This window comes from Mustela nigripes, chromosome 3 (genome assembly GCF_022355385.1).
Source record: "Mustela nigripes isolate SB6536 chromosome 3, MUSNIG.SB6536, whole genome shotgun sequence".
Lineage (NCBI taxonomy): Eukaryota > Metazoa > Chordata > Mammalia > Carnivora > Mustelidae > Mustela > Mustela nigripes.
In genome coordinates, this window is record NC_081559.1 from 113,456,261 (window position 1) to 113,474,906 (window position 18,646).

The 18,646-nt window shown below is 38.3% G+C and overlaps 1 protein-coding gene across 5 annotated transcripts in view; it reads left to right on the top strand.

The window, feature by feature from the left end:
- Window positions 1-18,646, top strand: part of SAP130 (Sin3A associated protein 130) — a 92,530-nt gene that overhangs the window by 18,036 nt on the left and 55,848 nt on the right. For all 5 annotated transcript variants that reach the window (XM_059394529.1, XM_059394528.1, XM_059394530.1 and 2 more), the window contains 5 exons: window positions 8,240-8,386; window positions 8,562-8,653; window positions 8,854-8,958; window positions 13,128-13,269; window positions 16,613-16,734. In XM_059394529.1, the coding sequence (XP_059250512.1) occupies window positions 8,240-8,386; window positions 8,562-8,653; window positions 8,854-8,958; window positions 13,128-13,269; window positions 16,613-16,734 (608 nt within the window). The remainder of the gene's footprint in view (window positions 1-8,239; window positions 8,387-8,561; window positions 8,654-8,853; window positions 8,959-13,127; window positions 13,270-16,612; window positions 16,735-18,646) is intronic.

Consider the following 18,646-nt stretch of genomic DNA (forward strand, 5'->3'; position numbering starts at 1 on the left):
GGGGAGAACCCAGATTCATTAGGGCAGGGAGGTAAAGGATATATTCAGAGAAGAGATTGAGGATGTAGGGACTTTTACTAAATGGACTGTTCAGAGGCTGCACTGGAAGGGTTGGGTATCTGAAAAGGGAGAGCTCTGTAGAGCCATACAGGAATAAGTGAAGGAATGATCTGTGATGCTTCCTAGAAATGACACAGTTGGGTGAAGATATGATGGTGTTTGTCCTTCTGTCCCAAGCCATATTGTGGTAAGGCTGTGAAAGTTGGGGGGAGGCAGTGGGATGTGAGTCTTGCCAGGAGGTCTTTCTTGATCAATTCGTTTGTTATGTTGTGCCTTGGGCAATATAAACAAGTGATGCACTGAACAGAAAAGAGGGGTAGTAGGCATGGAGACTAAAGCTGTCATACATATTAAGACCATCCATAACTGTCAGTTGCTAGGTGGAGGCAGGGCAGAGTGGTGAGGAAGAGAGAGTCTAGACACCTCCCTGGTTTCTTTGTCCTTTGACCAAGTAAATAAAAAGGAAACAAGAAAGAAAGTTTTAGAAAGAATGTTGCCTTTTGATACTGAGTTTATCCGTGGAACAATCAAGTGGTAGTTGTCAGCAGGTGATTGAAGAGATGTCGGTACCAGAGATAATGAGTTTGGAAGTCCTCAGCCTGTGGGCTGCAGTTAAACCTTTGAGGTATTTGAGGCTCTCCAAGGGGAATGAATAGTTAAGAGGGCCTAGAACAGAACTCTGAAAAAAGTAACTTTTAAATGCAGAAGTGTACCTAGGACTTATATTTAACCATTAGCTCTATCATTCATTAGCTTTGTGGCATTAGGCAAGTTTCTCAACTTCCCTGATCCTTAGTCTCCTCTTCAGTGAAATGAGAATACTTCCTGGTAATTGAAAATATTGCCTGAGGTACAAAGAGACACAACTGCCCAACATAAAACAGACTATGTGTTGTTCATTTAAATTTTATATTACCTGTATATATTTAGGTGATACAAAGAAATTAAAAAGTTATGAATGTGTATACAGTGAAAAGAGTCAGGTTTTCTTTTTTATATCATGTTATCAAAGTATCTCTTTTCTAGTGCCTTGAGTTTTTAATAAAAAGAGATGTTGAATTTTGTCAAGATGATTTTCATCTTGTTGTGACCATTATGTATCGTTTTGTTGTGAAAAATGGTGACCTTTTTAATCTGTAGCATGAAAGTATATTTATGGACAATTTTCTTGAATTGTATCTTTATATATTCATTTTATTGCATTTTAGTGAAGGGACACCCAGTTATGTATTTTTTAGATCTTTTTTGTATGACTTCCTTATCTAAACTTTATTAACTTCTTCCCTTTTGATTCTGCTTAATATTCTCAAAGTCTTTTCTGTTTCTTACAGAGTTTTCAGCATTGTCTGTCATGCTCAACTTCTAGTTTTGCCTATATTCCTGATAAAGGTGGATATTTTCTTCTGTTTCTCTCCTGAACTATGCCTATTTATTTTGTCTCCCTTCTGTTATCTTATTATTTTGTCCAGTGAGCTCTCATATCTTTGCTTTGTGTTTTCATTTAGTGGAAGGAGTTATTTCATTACATTTCTTCATTCATGGTACAATTTTCATCTGCTTAGTGAAAGCGTTTCTAGTAAACATCCTTTTCTATCCACCATTTTTCTTATAGCATCATGAAATAAGTTTTGTGCTGGGTGCTTTCTGAGTACTCATCTTTGAATTGAGTTGAACTTATTCTGCATCAGCTATTTGTAATTGGTTCTTGTGGGCTGGGCTGTATACTGGCTAGGGGAAATTTTCCTAATGACTCAGAGTACTCTGTTGTTGTTTTCTTGGTTGTACTTCTCTCCTGACATTGAAGATAGACTGCCCCAGATGGCAATTTCGCTTTTCCCTAGGTCTCACCACACACTGGGGGTTTTTTGTTTCTTTTTTTAAAGTAAGCCCTGTGCCCAACATAGGGCTTTAACTCATGACCCTGAGATTGAGAATTACCTGCTTTACCTGATGAGCCAGCCAGACACCCCTCACCACATGCTGTTTTTCACATGGCACTTATCTGTATGTATGATTACTAGTTTAACCCTTTGTCATTAATTATTGGATATTGGAACCAGTCTGTGTCCAGGTCCTGCTTCACTGACAGCTCCTGCTGTTATAAACAAAAGCTTTTGGTTTCTTCTGTCAGAGTGCACTCCTCACTTTGGAGAATTATACTTGACTGGGTTTTGACCCTTAACTTGTAGCTGCAGAGATCTTGTCTGCATTGGCGCCTGTGTCCCTGTTTGGGTATCACTGCCCTTGGCAGTGTGTGTATCACAGAAGATACCTCTTCTGTGGTTTGAGGTGTCAGGTATCTCTTAATGTTGCCAGAGATGGAGATTGCATTACTTTTTGTTTTGTTACTATTCTCTGAGAGGAGGAGAAAATCCCAAACCTGCAGTCTCTGCCTGCAGTACTTCTTGCCCTCACTCTGAAGAAGTCAAACAAAGATCCAGTTCAACACTGGAAGATGGTCACAGGTTCACTTGTTATAAATTAACCCCAAGTGTTCTGTGTTTTTCAAGTTTCTAATTTGGGTCTCTGTCCCTAGAGCTGCCTTTGAGGCCATTAAAGAAAATCTCGTTGCTAGGAGAAAGAGTATATTGATTAAGACAACAGATGTGGGAGTACTTTCTGTGCTCCCACAGAAGCTGACTGACCCTGCTTAATCTCTGATCTTTTTTGTGTATGGGGGAGTTGCCACTATGGACTTAGGGGTGTTTTATTTACTCGGTATATTTTAATAAAAATCTTTTTTTCCCCAGTTGCCCCAAATTTGGCTAGTGAGAAACCCTTCAAACTGGCTTCAGTGTCATTTTGATAATTCCTCTTAGACTTTGAGTACTTTAATCTTTTTGGTACATGGTAAATGAGGCCCTTTATTTTTTTCTGCCTCCCTAGCCTTGAAATTAACCATTTCTCCAATGATTCTTGGTTCTCTTTGGTGGAGAATGGTAATTAGAACCCAAGATCTGAGTGCTAAGGGTACACATTGCTCCTAGGGTATCATTGCTTTTAGGCTCTTTCTGTGAACAGAGGTAATCAATATAGTAAACACAGTCATGTCTTCATACTGATATTTCTGAATGAAATTTAACATTAAAAGTTTTTTTTTCTTCAGTTTTATATTTGTACATCTTTTCTCTTACGCTACAAACCTTGTGTCAAGACATTAATACAACTACTTGGTTCTTTGGTCCATAATATTAAAAAAAAATAGTTTCAAAGTAACAACCCAGAGTACCAAGTTCATGGGTCATAAATCAACCCCTTATTTTCTGTAGATTAAACTAATAATAAGACCGAATGACATTTGGGGTGCCTGAGTCGCTCAGTCGATGAGCGTCTGCCTTCGGCCCAGGTCATGATCCCAGAGTCCTAGGATCAAGTGCCACATCAGGCTCCCTGCTTAGCAGAAAGTTGGCATCGCCCTCTCCCACTACCTCTGTTTGTGTTCTCCCCTCACTCTCTCTCTCTCTCAAAGAAATAAAGAGTCTCTAAAAAAAAAAAAGAGACAGAGAGATAGTGAAGTTTAAGACTTCTTCCCAGTTCTTTTGTCTTCAGACTGCATCCCACTAAATGGAGCAGAAATGTATTCAGAGGTCACTTGAAGTGATCAGTTTCTCTGTGAGATATGTAGTAGTATTTTCTGTTTAATTAAGATTCACATATTTCTAAAATATAAATATGTAAAAAGGTATACAGTGAGGAGTTTCACTGTCCTCTCTATCCCTCAAATGTTGGAGCACACCTGGCTAGTTCAGTAGGTTGTGTCTGCCTTCAGCTCGGGCCATTATCCCAGGATCCTGGGATCAAGCCCTATGGTAGGCTTCTTGCTCAGCAGGGAATCTGCTTCTCCCTTCCTCACCCTCTGTTTCTCCCTCTGCCTGTGCTCTCTCTCTGGCTCTGTCTCTTTCTCAAATAAATAAAAATCTTAAAAAAAAAAAAGAGGTAACTTTCAAAGGAAAAAGAAAATATAGCATATTGTATTTATATTTATATATACTGTTTTGAGCCTTGCATTTGTATTTATATTTATATATACTGTTTTGAGCCTTGCATTTTTCTCTTAATATATTCTGGAGATGATTCCAAATCAGTACATAGAGATATTTATTCCCTTTATTTTTGGCTGCTTTGTATCCTAGCTTATGGATGTCCTGATGGACATTTCAGCATGTGCTGTTGCCTGTTTTGATGGTATACTTTCAAGATCTGTAGAAGTGCTAGACCAAAGAGTGAATGCTTCAATTTCCTTACATGGAAAATGGCGGGGCGCCTGGGCGGCTCAGTGTGTTAAGCCACTGCCTTCGGCTCAGGTCATGATCTCAGGGTCCTGGGATCGAGTCCCGCATCGGGCTCTCTGCTCGGCAGGGAGCCTGCTTCCTCCTCTCTCTCTCTCTCTGCCTGGCTCTCTGCCTACTTGTGATTTCTCTCTGTCAAATAAATAAATAAAATCTTTAAAAAAAAGAAAATGGCAATAATAGGGTGCCTGGGTCGCCCAGTCAATTGAGTGTCCAGCTCTTCATTTTGGTTCAGGTCATAATCTCACAGTCCTGGCATCAAGCCCTTTGTCGGACTCTACACTCAGCAGGGAGTCTGCTTGAGGATATTCCCTCTCCCTCTGGTCCTCCCATGGTCATGCACGCATTCTCCCTCTCTCTCTCAAATAAATAAATCTATGGGGGAAGAAAGAAAATGGCAATAATATTACCTACCTCACAGATCATTATAAGGAATACTTATATTAATGTATGTAAAGGAATTAAAATATGCCTAACAAGTAATACACCTTATAGAAGTGTTCATGGTTTTTTTCATTAGGAGTAATTGAAAGTCAAAGACTACCATGTAGAAAGACTACCAAGTGCTTTCAAAAGCACTTAAAAACATATTTAAATATTTAATATAAATAGTCTTTTCTGTTTTTTTTTTTTTAATGAACCAAACCTTTTAAATATGAGTATATTTAAGGTGAATTGTGGAGATCCTTTCCTAGTGATTGGAATGTTGACATTATTCTTTGTTATGAAGCTCTTCAAAAATTTTTTTAATAATTAAGTTCATGTGTCCTAAATTTTGTCATGACTTTATATAATTATATATATTTATGTATCCCCCTGGTTTTCATCATAAATGCTGGGAGCAGATGTCTTACATGACACTATACTTAGTGTAGTATGTTGTCAACTATTAAAACTTCAGTCTCCAAAATGGATTTTTATCTGGTAAAGCTGCAGAGACATCCTAGGTAGTTGGAGTGACAAGTTTATGCAGGTGGTCTATGTCGGCAAATATTATTCTCATGTTATACCAGTCACCTTTCAAGAGGGTATGAAAGCCATACAGGGAAGAAGCCAGGCTGCAAAACAAAGTCCTAATTACTGTTCGTTGACTAGACCAGTGGCATCAGAATCCTGTTACTTTGTGCAAGGTCCGAGTCTCCACTTGCCACATCAGGAATAATATCCTCAGGCTGATTCCATAGGCATTGTACCCAACACCTGATGCTGCAGCATGCGTTTGCACTCCCACAACAACTGGTGTAATGGTCATCTTCAGTAATTCTAGGAGCCGCAAAAGTACTTGAATTCTCAATGTGATAGTGGAGATCCTGGTCAGAATTGGCCTACCATGTACCGGCTAATCTAGTCCAATAATCTTATCAGTGTGCTGCTGCTCTGGGGGGGGGATTTATTGGGCTAACTGTCGAATAAACATAGAGCTTGTATTTTTCTTCTTTGTGTTTCTGGATATAATTTTGGACTGTGTTATTCATAATAAAAATTAGGTTCTACCATAATGAGCAGAGAGAAAATGAAACCTAAAGAAAATCTCAAAGTGGTCACTTAAATTATCAGAGAACATCCATTCCTCATTCCCATTTTTAAATGACCAGTGGAAGAGGTGTAATAGGCTTAAAAAGAGTGACCCAAGGTCTTTTTAGGATTATCCAGGTTTATATGTTTCTGGGGGTTTTTTCTGGCTTGAGAACATGAGAGTCAGGTAAGGGAACTCTTTAGGGGTCCTTTACATTTTGGGTGAACATAAGGAATGGGCATGGGGAAATGGTTCATCCTGGAAAACATAAAGATCCAGTCTCCCTGTAGTACACTTTCTTCTCCATGAGTTCCACCAAGTTCACAGTTATATCTGTGGCTAGTTTTTCAGCTTTCCTTTAACTTGGATGATAAAGCATTTTGCTCTTATTCTTCAGAAAGAAAACCATCCTTTATTCAGTTTGAACACTTTATTCACTGATATCCCACCATGTTTGTTTTTAAAGCATTTTGAGAGAGGATGCCATTTGAGAGATGAAACCATTGCTTAGTTTGGACACATACAGTCTCAGTCAAGTTTTTACTCTTACAGCTCAGCTTATTCACTTCTTTTTAATTTGTATTCACGTGTTTTCAAAATATAAAAAGCATGAAAAGATGTGTAGGAAGGATGTCACACTCTCCTCTGTCCCCCGTCTACCAGGTTCTTCTGTTCCTTTCCTTTTATGTTTTCTGAGTTCTCTGGTAGTAACTAACTGGATGTCCACCCAATGTTAGTTAAATATAGTCAGATCCGAGTGCAGTTCTTTTATCCTTTTTACCCAAAATTAATTCATATATTCTCTACTTTCTTTAAATATAACAACATGTATTGAAAGTTTCCTATTTCATTACTTAGATAGCCTCATTGTTCTCTTAGTACCAGCACAGTGATCCATTGTATGTGTTAATGGGTTTGAGGTTTCTAGTACTTGACTATCATAAGTAATATGGCAGTGAATACACTTATACTTCAGTCATTATCCATGTGTGCAAGAATACCTTTAGGATAAATTCCCAAAAGCCCAATAACATTGGGCTGTTACTCAGAAGGTATATGCAGTTATAATTTTGATACCTAGCATTGCCTTCCTTAAGGTCTGTACCTGTTTGCACTCCTTCCAGAATGTTTGGAAGTGCCTGTTTCCTTGCAGCTTGAACAACATGATGCTGTTCATTTTGGGGATTTTTGCTAATCTGATAGGTGAACAGTGTTATCTAGTGTATTTTAAATTGTATTTCTCTTCCTATGACTGGGAGTGAGCATCTTTTCTTTGTTAAGGAGCCACTTGCATTTTCGTTTTAGTGAACTGGCTGCACATATCTCTTGCTTATTTTTATTTGGCTGTTATTTTTCTCATTGCAAGGAATTCCTAGTATATTAAGATTGCACTTTGATTTTTGAGTCTTTTGACCATGCTTATAGTGTGTTTTACTAAGTAGGTTTGCTTGTTCATTCACAGAGTCAAATTTTTAGATCTTTTATAGCTTTTAGATTTTGAAAGCTTTTAATAGTTAAAAAGCTCTCTTCCACTCAGGTTATAAAAGAATTCTGTCTTTTCTTCATGTACTTTTTAATTTGCTGTAAAATCTTTGATCCTCTTTTTATTTATCCTGCTATAATGATGCATGAAGCATGGATCCCATTTTATCTTTTTCAAAGGGCTACATAGTCTTCCCAACATCACTTATTTAAATAGTCCATTCTTCCCCCTCTGATTTGAAATGCCAACTTTGTTATAATGTCAAGTTATCTTGCCACTGTTGCAGTTTCTGTAACTTGCTGCCAGTTAATTTGAGATGGGTTCTGTGTTGATATCTCAGTAATTAGATTATAACTAATATATAACTATAAAGGTTATAAAAGTTATAGAAGTTATAATCTGTAAAAGTTACAACTAAATTTTGAAGAAACAATACAGTTAGGAATGATAGGAAGTTGAGAGCAGGTTAGTGCTTTGGGGGCAATAGGGTGGGCTGCTGTTAACCAGGGTCATCTGTAATTCTCCCTCATAATGTGAAAACCTTAGCGTGTATCTTCAGTTTTGTCCACACAGTGAAGTGTATTAATATAATAATGCTTACTTAGGGTTGTCCTGAGAGTTAACTCTCAGTTAACTACACTGAGAGTGCTGAAAATGACTATAGATTAATTGATTCAGTTCATAGTGCATATTGATACCTTTGGAAATGAGGTTTATGGAACTTACAGGAGAGAAACTCAACAGGCCATTTACTTCATTGGATCACCTGTGGGTGTCACAGACCTAAAAAATAAACTGTATGATGGTCTAGTACAAGAGAGCAAATGGCCTTGACTGCCTGCATCATGTCTAGAGACAAGTGAGAAATCGTGTCTTTCCTATCTCTTTCAGTCGGCCAGCTTTGTCTATCCAGCATCCACCATCTGCAGCAATTAGTATTCAGCGTCCTGCCCAGTCACGGGATGTAACAACAAGAATCACACTGCCGTCTCATCCTGCATTAGGGACGCCAAAACAACAGCTTCATACCATGGCACAGGTAAAACCAAAGGTGAACCTGTCTGTGGAGGCTGTGGGTTAAAACCAGACTTCTGCCCAATTTCTTGAGAACCTAGCAGTATTGAAGGCAGTAATTGCTTTTAAACTGGATTCAGGGGGAAATGTTCTTGTTTATAACTGTATTGTGGGATATCTCCCCCCCCCCCCCCCCCCCGAAAACTATCTTCAGTACTGGCACACCAGTGGCTGCAGCAACAGTAGCACCTATCTTGGCAACCAACACCATTCCTTCAGCAACCACGGCCGGTAAGTTGGCAGCCCTGCTCTTCCTCCTAAGGAAGTGTGAGGCAGGAGTGGTAAGTTAATTTTCCATTTCTCAACTTCAATCAGAGAAAAAGAAAAGGCTAGAAGCATTCTCTTTTCCCAAGAGCTTTTCTCAGGTATTTGAGAATCGGTAGTGTGTGTAGAGAGGCCATTATTGAAGACTTTTTTTCCTCCAATTTCAGGATCTGTGTCACACACACAAGCTCCCACGAGTACAATTGTTACCATGACAATGCCCTCACATTCATCCCATGCTACCGCTGTGACCACCTCAAACATCCCAGTTGGTAAGTGTCCTGCAGCCTTCACACAGAGCTTAAAGGGATTTTTCAGCCCTTCTGACTAGGTCTTCATATAGAGGGCTAGTATTGGGTTGTTTGGGTTTTTTTAAATTATTATTGATTTTCAAAGCAACACTGAATTCAGTTTTTAGTATATTTGTCATATAGATTTGGTGTTGACCATAGGAGGGAAAAGAGGGTAATAATCTTTGAGATCTGGTGCTCGCTTCGGCAGCACATATAATAATCTTTGAGATCTGAAAGTAAACATTATTTTCACACAACTTTGACTTCTCATTCATCAGATTTTTACCTCTCCTTTGTGTGTCTTTTAGTGATAAAAAGTTAACTTCACTGACATAGTTAAATGAGATCCACAGAAAAAGCAAAAAAGAAGCAAGGGTCTGGAATGAAGAGAACTTGTACTACTGATGGAGTGTTCAGGAAAACTCTAGGCGATGCACAGTGGGAAGGGTGATAACCCTCGGGTTGATTACCCTCAGTTCTCATCTGACTCTTACCCCAGGATACTTCACAAACATCCTAAAGTTTCTTCTAAGCTTTGTTTATTCCCCTTTTAAATATGCTTTCAATATTTAAAAAATCTTTGAAGTTACTGGCAGCCAAATAGTCATTAAGAGCAGGGATTGACAACCTTTCTCTGTAGGGCTAGATAATATTATAAGCTTTGCAGGCCTCACAGGTCTGTGTCACGACTGCTAAACTGTGGATAAGATGTAAACAATTGAGTGTAGGTACATTTCAGTAGAACTTTTTATGGACACAGAAATTTGGATTTCATATAATTTTCATCTGTCATGAAATATTCTTCTGATTTTTCCCACAGCCATTCCGAAGTATCAATTCAGACATCAGGCAGGACTTGCCCACACCTGTCCTACGGGTTGATGTCTGCTGTCACAGCTTCCAAAGCAGAGACTGGCTTCTGAAGCAGAGCATTGCTCTTTTTAATTCACAAGCTCCGGGTTTAGTTTCTCGTGTTAGCTTTGCCTTGGTTGTATGACAGTAAGCATGCCTCATCGTACTGTTTTACTCCCAGAGTCATGGGACAGCTGCCATATTTTTCATAAACTTTTAGAATGCTTTTTGTAAGATGATACACTGGCATAATTAACAGTCAGAAATCTGGTGACCGTAGAAGTATACCTTCCCCACCTGCTATATCCCAGCACGGCGATAGTTTCTTCCTTCCCATATAAGACAGCTTCACATCCCTCTGTGCAGACTTGGAGGACACTTTTCCAGAATGATGGTGGAACCCAGGAAGCCTTTCCTCCTCCCTTGGATAACTCAGCCATTCCTGCCCTTAAATTGGTACTGAGCCCCATGGTAGGCTTTTAGCAGTGAAAACACTGCTACTGGCTCTTTCTCACGTTACCACTCACAGCATCTTGACATCAGAGAGAGCGTACTTCTTTCTTACCTTTCTGTGGTGCAGGTAGTTAATTCTGTCCTGTGAAAAGAAGAGAAGGGCTGGAGGGTGGGAGTGTTGTGTGTGATTTTAGCATTGATGTACTATTGTTGAAAAAGATTGTTGCTTGTTCCATAACTGTCACTTCACTCCACTTTCTGACTGTATCTAACAGTGTCATCAGTTATCCTGAGCACTGTAACAACAGAACCAGGCTTGTTCTTGCCATTTTTATAGTCAAGAGTCTCACTAGCATATCTATAGCTATAAAGCAAATTAGACCAGTATAAGAGAGCAGTGTATCCTTATAGGGGCTCTCTGGTTTCATCTTGAATCATCACTGTAAAGAATTATTTAGAGATTCATTCTTATTTATGTCACTGTATCTTGCTGAGAGATGACACTGTGGAAATAAACTCAGAGTACCAGGAGACAGAAGTAACAGAAGTATGTGCATTCATTTGGCTGAAACTATCAACTTTTTACCTGTCTTAGGTTACAGTATTACAGTTCATATCTCCCAGCTATTTTATCTTTGATTTTTCACTATTTGCTAAATTCTGTGAAAATCATTTGACAGAAGTGTCCAAACAGATTTAACATCTGCCACTTAATGTGATTTTTTTTTTTTTTTTAAGATTTTATTTACTCATTTGACAGAGAAAGACAGCAAGAGAGAGAACACAAGCAGGGGGGTAGGGAAAAGAGAAACAGGCTTCCTGCCAAGCAGAGAGCCTGGTGTGGGGCTCAATCCCAGGACTCTGGGATCATGACTTGAGCCAAAGGCAGACACTCAACGACTGAGCCACCCAGGTGTCCCTTAATGTGATAGGTTTTGTCGAAGTTCCATCAGGCTTATGCTCTGGCTTTCTCTTCTTCTTTTATAGTAAGCCAAATATTTCTTTGTTACATCACTATAGGATCCCTGTTATAGGGGTACCTCAGTTGAGAAAGGAAACCTGATATTAACCCTAGAGCATTGATTTTCAAGTGGGGTTTTAATGGATATATTAAAATCACTTAAGCAGCTTTTTCCAGGTGAGGTTAAATATTGAATTCAACTATTTTTACTAGTAGGAATGTATTGAGTTGGGGGGGCAGGAAGCCTGATTTACCATAAACATAGAGTTTTTTCCCTTTAATGAATGCTCTTTTCTTTTTTTTTTTTTTTTCTTTTTTAAAGATTTTATTTATTTATTTGACAGATCAAAAGTAGGCAGAAAGAGAGGAGGAAGCAGGCTTCCTGCTGAGCAGAGAACCTGATGCGGGGCTCGATCCCAGAACCCTGGGATCATGACCTGAGCCGAAGGCAGAGGCTTTAACCCACTGAGCCACCCAGGCGCCCCTGAATGCTTATTTCTAATAGAATACCATCTTTTTTTTCTTAATTCTCTGGCCCACATATGATGGTGGTATCAGAATTCTAAAAAAGCAGAATCAGATGATCACAGCATTCAGTAAACAGGGATCATCTTTGAAGGTGGCATTATGTTCAACTTGGGATTTTTGCATTGTTTTTCCCTAAGTCTGTTTTTTTTTAATAATTGACAATGTGTGGCTTTTTTAATTAGAAAAAAAGGCACAGATATAAATTCATGGGCATGCGTATGGTTTAACAACCAGTAGTTAGCCACTTTGCCAGATGACAGCTGCATTCCTGTTGGGAGCATTCTTTTCTTCTACCTTTTATGGGCACAGTGGAAAAACAAGACTAAGTTGCTTTCCACTCAGCTCCCCCTCTATTTACTACTGATGGAAAATATTTCATGGCATTATCCTTAAGGCATGGCATCTGCCTTAGCCAGTACAAGTCATCAGTGGTCGAAGTGGGCATCCCGGCTATCATCCTGCAGAAACATGTCCAGCTTCCTCCATTGGGAAATAGCTGGGAATCATGGTGGACTTGTGTTGCTTACCTTTGGTGTTCAGTGCACTGCACTTTAGGTAATGTGGTGGCATCATCCTAGTCTCCAGTGTTTATGTCCCTGTCACTGGTGTAACTGTGGGGTCTTGCACAGATGGTAGCTGTCCTTCTATATATCTAATGTGGACTGCAGCTTTTTTTTCCCCCAAAATTTTCCTACATAGAGTTAATAGACAGGTCTGTAAGAACACTAAAGTATGTCCCGTTCAGCCATGCCTTCTAAACAAAACTTGATTGCAAATGCTAGAGGAGAGCAAACTTTGAGCCTCAGATTAGATTTGAAAACTCTGTAGTCATTTTGATTTTGCTGTAAAGTTTTGTGCTAAATCACAGGACATTCAAAGGATCTTAGAAATAAAGTGATGATCTAAAGAAGGACTTCTTGTAGATGAGGAAACTGAGACTTCGAAATTAAAATGATTGACTTAGTACTAATTAGCTATGGATTGTTCAGTAGAAGCTAAGGTCTTTGCCGTGTTGGTATTCAAAATTTTGTTGATTTTTGTTGTTGCTGTTGTCAAAAATTTTTCTCCTTTAAAAAAGGTTTCCAGGAAGTCCTGGTATTTTTGTTAAAGTATTGATGTTGAACCCTGCTTTGGCAAATAACAGTGAGAATATATGAATGTATCAGTAGGATACTGGCTTGAAATAATTCAGTTGAATCTTATATGCTTATCTTTCTTTTTTTATTTTGATTAAAGCTCAAGATCCAGGCTTCTTATTACTGTTTGCATTCTTAAGATTGTTGCTGGCCAAGAATGTTTTGGCATGCCAATAAAAGCATATGAGAGGTAATATGATTGGATTTTGCATTTGTAGCTAAGGTGGTGCCGCAGCAGATCACACACACTTCTCCTCGGATCCAGCCTGATTACCCTGCAGAGAGGAGTAGCCTGATTCCCATTTCAGGTCATCGGGCCTCTCCAAATCCTGTGGCCATGGAAACCCGAAGTGACAATAGGTAGGAGGGAATGTGCCAGTTACACTACCCCAATGTGTCATTAATTGTTTTGATTTTTCAATAACACAAAAAATGTCTGAGAAATATAGTTACATATATGTTTATTCTTATTTTCAGATTTCCTCCTGAAAATAATACAGTGTATAATTTTTTTTAATTTTACGAAAACGTGCTGTGTTTATTTAGCTGTTCTTCTTTTGATGGATGTTCTACTGGTATCTATTTTTTCATTTGGTGTGTTTCTGTGTTTGATTTATTTTGAGCTGATTTTAGAGTATAGGTTGCAGTGGCATGACCATTTATACCTAAGTACTTTCATTTTCATCCCCTAAGAACAAAGACCTGCTCGTTACCTTAGTGCAGTTACCCAAAAATGGTTCTTTCATAAAGTGACATTTTTGAAGAGTATAGGTAAGCTAGTTGTTTTTGTAGAAAACTCTTCAGTTTAGGGTTGTTGAATTGTTTCCTCATAGTTAGATTCAAGTAATGCCTTTTTGTAGCAAATACCACTTATGTGATGCATTCTTCTCACTGTTACTGAGAGCCACCCCTATGTCTCATTGTTAGCTATGTCAGCACTAATTACCTAGTGAAGGTGATGTTTGCCAGATTTTTCTATAAAGATATATTTTTCTCCTTTTTTCCTAATTTTAATGATTTTATTCATTTATTTGAGAGAGAAAATGAGCAGGGGGCGGGGGTAGAGGAAGAATCAGACTCCCCACTCAACAGGGAGCCCAGTGTAGGGCTCGATCACAGGACTCTGGAATCCTGACTCAAGCCAAAGGCAGATGCTTTACTGACCAAGCCACCCAGGTGCCCCTGTTTTTCTGCTTTGTAAACCACTAATCTTTGTGAAAATTTTGGAGCCTGTAAAAACCCTGTTCCTCAATAAACTTTCATTCAGTGGCATTAGCATCTATTGGGGATTCTTTTTTTTAAAGGAGTCCTTTTATTTATTTATTTATTTTAAGATTTTATTTATTTCTCAAAGAGCAAGCATGAGAAAGAGCACAAGCAGGAGGAGCGGCAGGCAGAGGGAGAAGCAGGCTCCCCACTGAGCAGAGATCCTGGTGCAGGACTCGATCCCGGGGTCTTAGGATGACCTGAGCTGAAGGCAGATGTTTAACGGACTGAGCCATCCAGCATCCCTCTGTTGAGGTTTCTTGGCTGAATCAGTTGATGGTTGCAGTATGATCATTGCAAAATAGTGACATTTTCTATCATTTCTTCCACATTTATCAGTTGGCATGTTTATGTAAATAAATTTTTATATATCCCCATTTATTTTGTTGTATATATATATATTTTTTAAAGATTTTATTTATTTGTCAGAGACAGAGGGAGAGAGAGCGAGCGAGCACAGGCAGACAGAGAGGCAGGCAGAGGCAGAGGGAGAAGCAGGCTCCCTGCCGAGCAAGGAGCCCGATGTGGGACTCGATCCCAGGACCCTGGGATCATGACCTGAGCCGAAGGCAGCTGCTTAACCAACTGAGCCACCCAGGCGTCCCTATTTTGTTGTATATTTTATTTTTTTAAATGAGCATGGACTCGTGGATTTATTTATTATTATAATTCATTGTTGTCATTTGTTTTGATGTTCACATTGTCTCTGAGAGTTTCTTCAGACCAGTTCCTGTGGGCTTTCCATGTCCCATACATTCTACCCCTTCCTTACTTCCCATCACAACAAGATATTCCAAGTTTCTCCTGAATATTGTCTGAGCCCTAAAATCTACCATTTTTAACCATGGGTTCCTTTTCATCATTTAGAAACCAGAATCTAGGCATTAGCTCTGTTTATTGCTACTTGATTGTCATTTCTTCCAGTCTCTTTTAGCTGACAAAATAGGAAGTACGTGACATCATAAAAACTCATTAGGGGTGCCTGGATGGCTTGGTTGATTAAGTGTCTGACTCTTGGTTTCAGCTCAGGTCATGATTGTGGGATTAAGCCCCTGCCAAACTCCATGCCAAGTGGGGAGCCTGGGTGAGATTCTCTACCTCTCCCTTTGTCTCCCTTGGTCTCTCACTCTTTTTGTAAAATAAATAAATTAAAAAAATAAAAATTTAAAAAAAAACTTTTTAGTTGATCCTTCTAGTTCAACCCCATTACCTCCCCCATTCCGTATTTGTATCTTCTCTCCCAGTGAGAACCTGGTACAGTGCATATGAAGTAGTTTCAGAATTGGGTCATTTTTAAATGTTCTTGTTTGCATATTATGGTGTGTAGGAATGCTTATAGGTTTTAATATATTGGTCTTTGTATCCATTCACCTTGCTAAACACACCTGTTAGCCCTAAAAGTTTATCGATTCTCTTGGATTTCCTATGTAAGTGTTTATTTTGTCTACAAAAAGGGACAGTTTTTTGAAGGATGAGGTATTTTTTTCATTTCCATTTTTCAAACCTGTGTGTCTCTCGTTACCTGGAGCTTCCAATATGATGTTAAATAGAGTAGAGATAATAAGAAGTCTTATCTTATTCCTGATCTGAATGGGAATTCTTGGGAAATTTCAGAATAGATTTTGCTAGGTGCTATTTTCAGATTAAGGAACAAAGTTTTTTTCCATTCCTTTTGTCAAGATATTTATATCCTAAGTATTGAATGCTATCCAAATTTGAAGCGGGAAGTAATTTTTCTTTAATTCTAGTATAACTAACATAGAGTATTATGTTTCTATTAAATATTTTTGTGTATCTTTTGTGATACTTCAAATGATCTCTTAATTTTTTAAAGAATCTAAGGCATTCATAGAAATTTTGATATTGAATCATTGTTATCTAACTGTGGTAAACCTTATTTGATCATAATGTATTTTGTTTTATACAGTACTTAGTTCCATTTTTTTTTAGAAATTTTTGTGTTGATGTAGAGAATGAGATTTGTTTATCATCTTTTCTCCTGTTCTCCCTATCTAGTTTTGGTGGCAGGGCTATGTTAAAATTTGCTCTTTTCTTTTTCTGGTTTCTGAATCAGTTTGTATAAGGTTGGGATTCTGTTTTACTTGTATTTGATAAGATTTGCCAGTGTAAACTTCAGAGTCTTTCAAGTGGAATTGAGCAGAGAAAACCTTTGATTACTGAGGTTTTTTTGTGTTGGTTTTGGTGATTGTTACTGTATTTTCGTGTTTATTGATGTATTTATAGCACCCATTTATTTTTACAAATGCTCCTCTTTCTAGGTGTGTGTCCTTTGATCTGACAGTTTATTTGGGACACAATTGGGGAAATGTTGGCATGGCATATACGGATACAAAAAGGATATAGGGGATAGGATCATTTGAAATTGAAAAAGAAAATAGACCTATTTTGGTTTATATTACCTGTCTTCTGTCTATAGACCATCTGTTCCTGTTCAGTTCCAGTACTTTTTGCCAACATACCCACCTTCTGCATACCCACTGGCTGCGCACACTTACACTCCAATCACCAGCTCCGTGTCCACCATCCGACAGTATCCAGGTATGATCCCTGCTATTAAGAGGACTTTTAACGTTCCAGTTTTTGGAAGCAGTGAGGTCAAAATTGACCAATGAGTATTTGTAGTATGGATTTAATTACTCCACCTTCTATCTTCAAGTTCAGATAAGGCTAAAATCTGAAGCTGTAAGGTTTTAGATCATATCTCTGTGATCTATAAGAAGATTGCTACTTACTAGTGTATTTGTATGCTTTTATCCCACCCTGAGTATTATGTTAACAATTTGTTATGCCTTAAAATGGCAGTAGAGTTAAAATGGTAAAACCCATACTTTTATGGGGCGAGCTTCTATTGTTTTGTGGATCTCCCTTGTGTTTTTTAGTATTAGTCCAGTTATGTCAGCACTCACCAGTAAATAGCATTCTTTTTGCCGATCCAGAAAAAAAAAACAAAAAACAATAATTAATCCTCAGGGTTTGTGTTTTCTTTTCCTATGAGACGCTCAGCTCACTTTAGGCATAAGAGAGCCAGATTGTGGGTGTTGCTCTTCTATGTGAAACAGCACTGCAGCCAAGGCTCCATGGAGCCATTGAGCACTTGAAGGGGGAACTGGTGCAAATGAAAAACTGATTTTTTTGTTTTGTTTTACTTAATTAAAATTGGAGAAATTTTTAGTATGTTTGGAACAACTTAGTAATATGAAACTACTACTTCAAAATTGTAGATTATATTGAATCAAAATACAATTAAAATATTTTTCTTTTTTTTTTAAGATTTTTTTTTTAATTTATTTATTTGACAGACAGAGATCACAAGTAGGCACAGACGCAGGCAGAGAGAGGGAGGAAGGGATGCAGGCTCCCGCTGAGCAGAAAGCCCAACGCGGGACTTGATCCCAGGACCCTGAGATCATGACCTGAGCTGAAGGCAGAAGCTTTAACACTGAGCCACCCAAGCGCCCCCAAATAAAATATTTCTGATAAAAACTGAACTCAGTATCTGATTTGAAATATGTTTTTTTATAAAATATACCTTGAATTTTGAAAATAACATAGTATGGAAAAGAAACTGTAAAGTATCTTACTAATTATTTTTGTAATGATTCTATTTTGAAATTTTAATATTTGGGATGTATTGGGTTAAACAGAGTATATTATTAAAATTAATTTGGCCTGGGGTGCCTGGGTGGCTCAGTGGGTTAAGCCTCTGCCTTCGGCTCAGGTCATGATCTCAGGTTCCTGGGATCAAGCCCCACATCAGGCTTTCTGCTCAGCAGGGAGTCTGCTTTCCTCCCTCCCCTCTCTCTGTCTGCCTCTGCCTGCTTGTGATCTCTCTATCAAATAAGTAAATAACTTTTTTTTAATTAAAAAAAATTAATTTGGTCTGCTTTTTACTTTATTAATGTGGCTACTGGAAAATTTACAATTGCATGTATGACTTATATTTCCATTGGGCAGTGTTGGCTCAAAACTTCAAAATTCTAAGGTATTTAAATCTCTTTGGAAACGGGTTCCTCAGTCTCTGCCTTGGGTTTTTTGTTGTTGTTGTTTTCCACAAAACTTTCCCCAAGGTTTATTTATTTATTTATTTTTTAAAGATTTATGTATTTATTTGAGAGAGCGCATGAAAGGGGTGGGGGCAGAGGGAGAGGGAGAGAATGTGCAGCAGACTCTGCGCTGAGCTCTGATCCAGACACAGAGTTTGATCTCACAACCCTGAGATCATGACACGAGTAGAAACCAAGAGTCAGATGATTAACCAACTCTACCACTTGGGCACCCCGTCCCTAGGTTTATTTTAATGTGGGGAAGTAGCTGATGAATTGTTCTGAGTTTTCTGTCATATTTTGCTATACATCAAAGTAATAGCATCTTTTTAAAGGAAACTTACAACTGTTCTTTGTTAACAATCCTATAAAGATAAAACCATGTTTAATTGATTATGGTAAAAAGT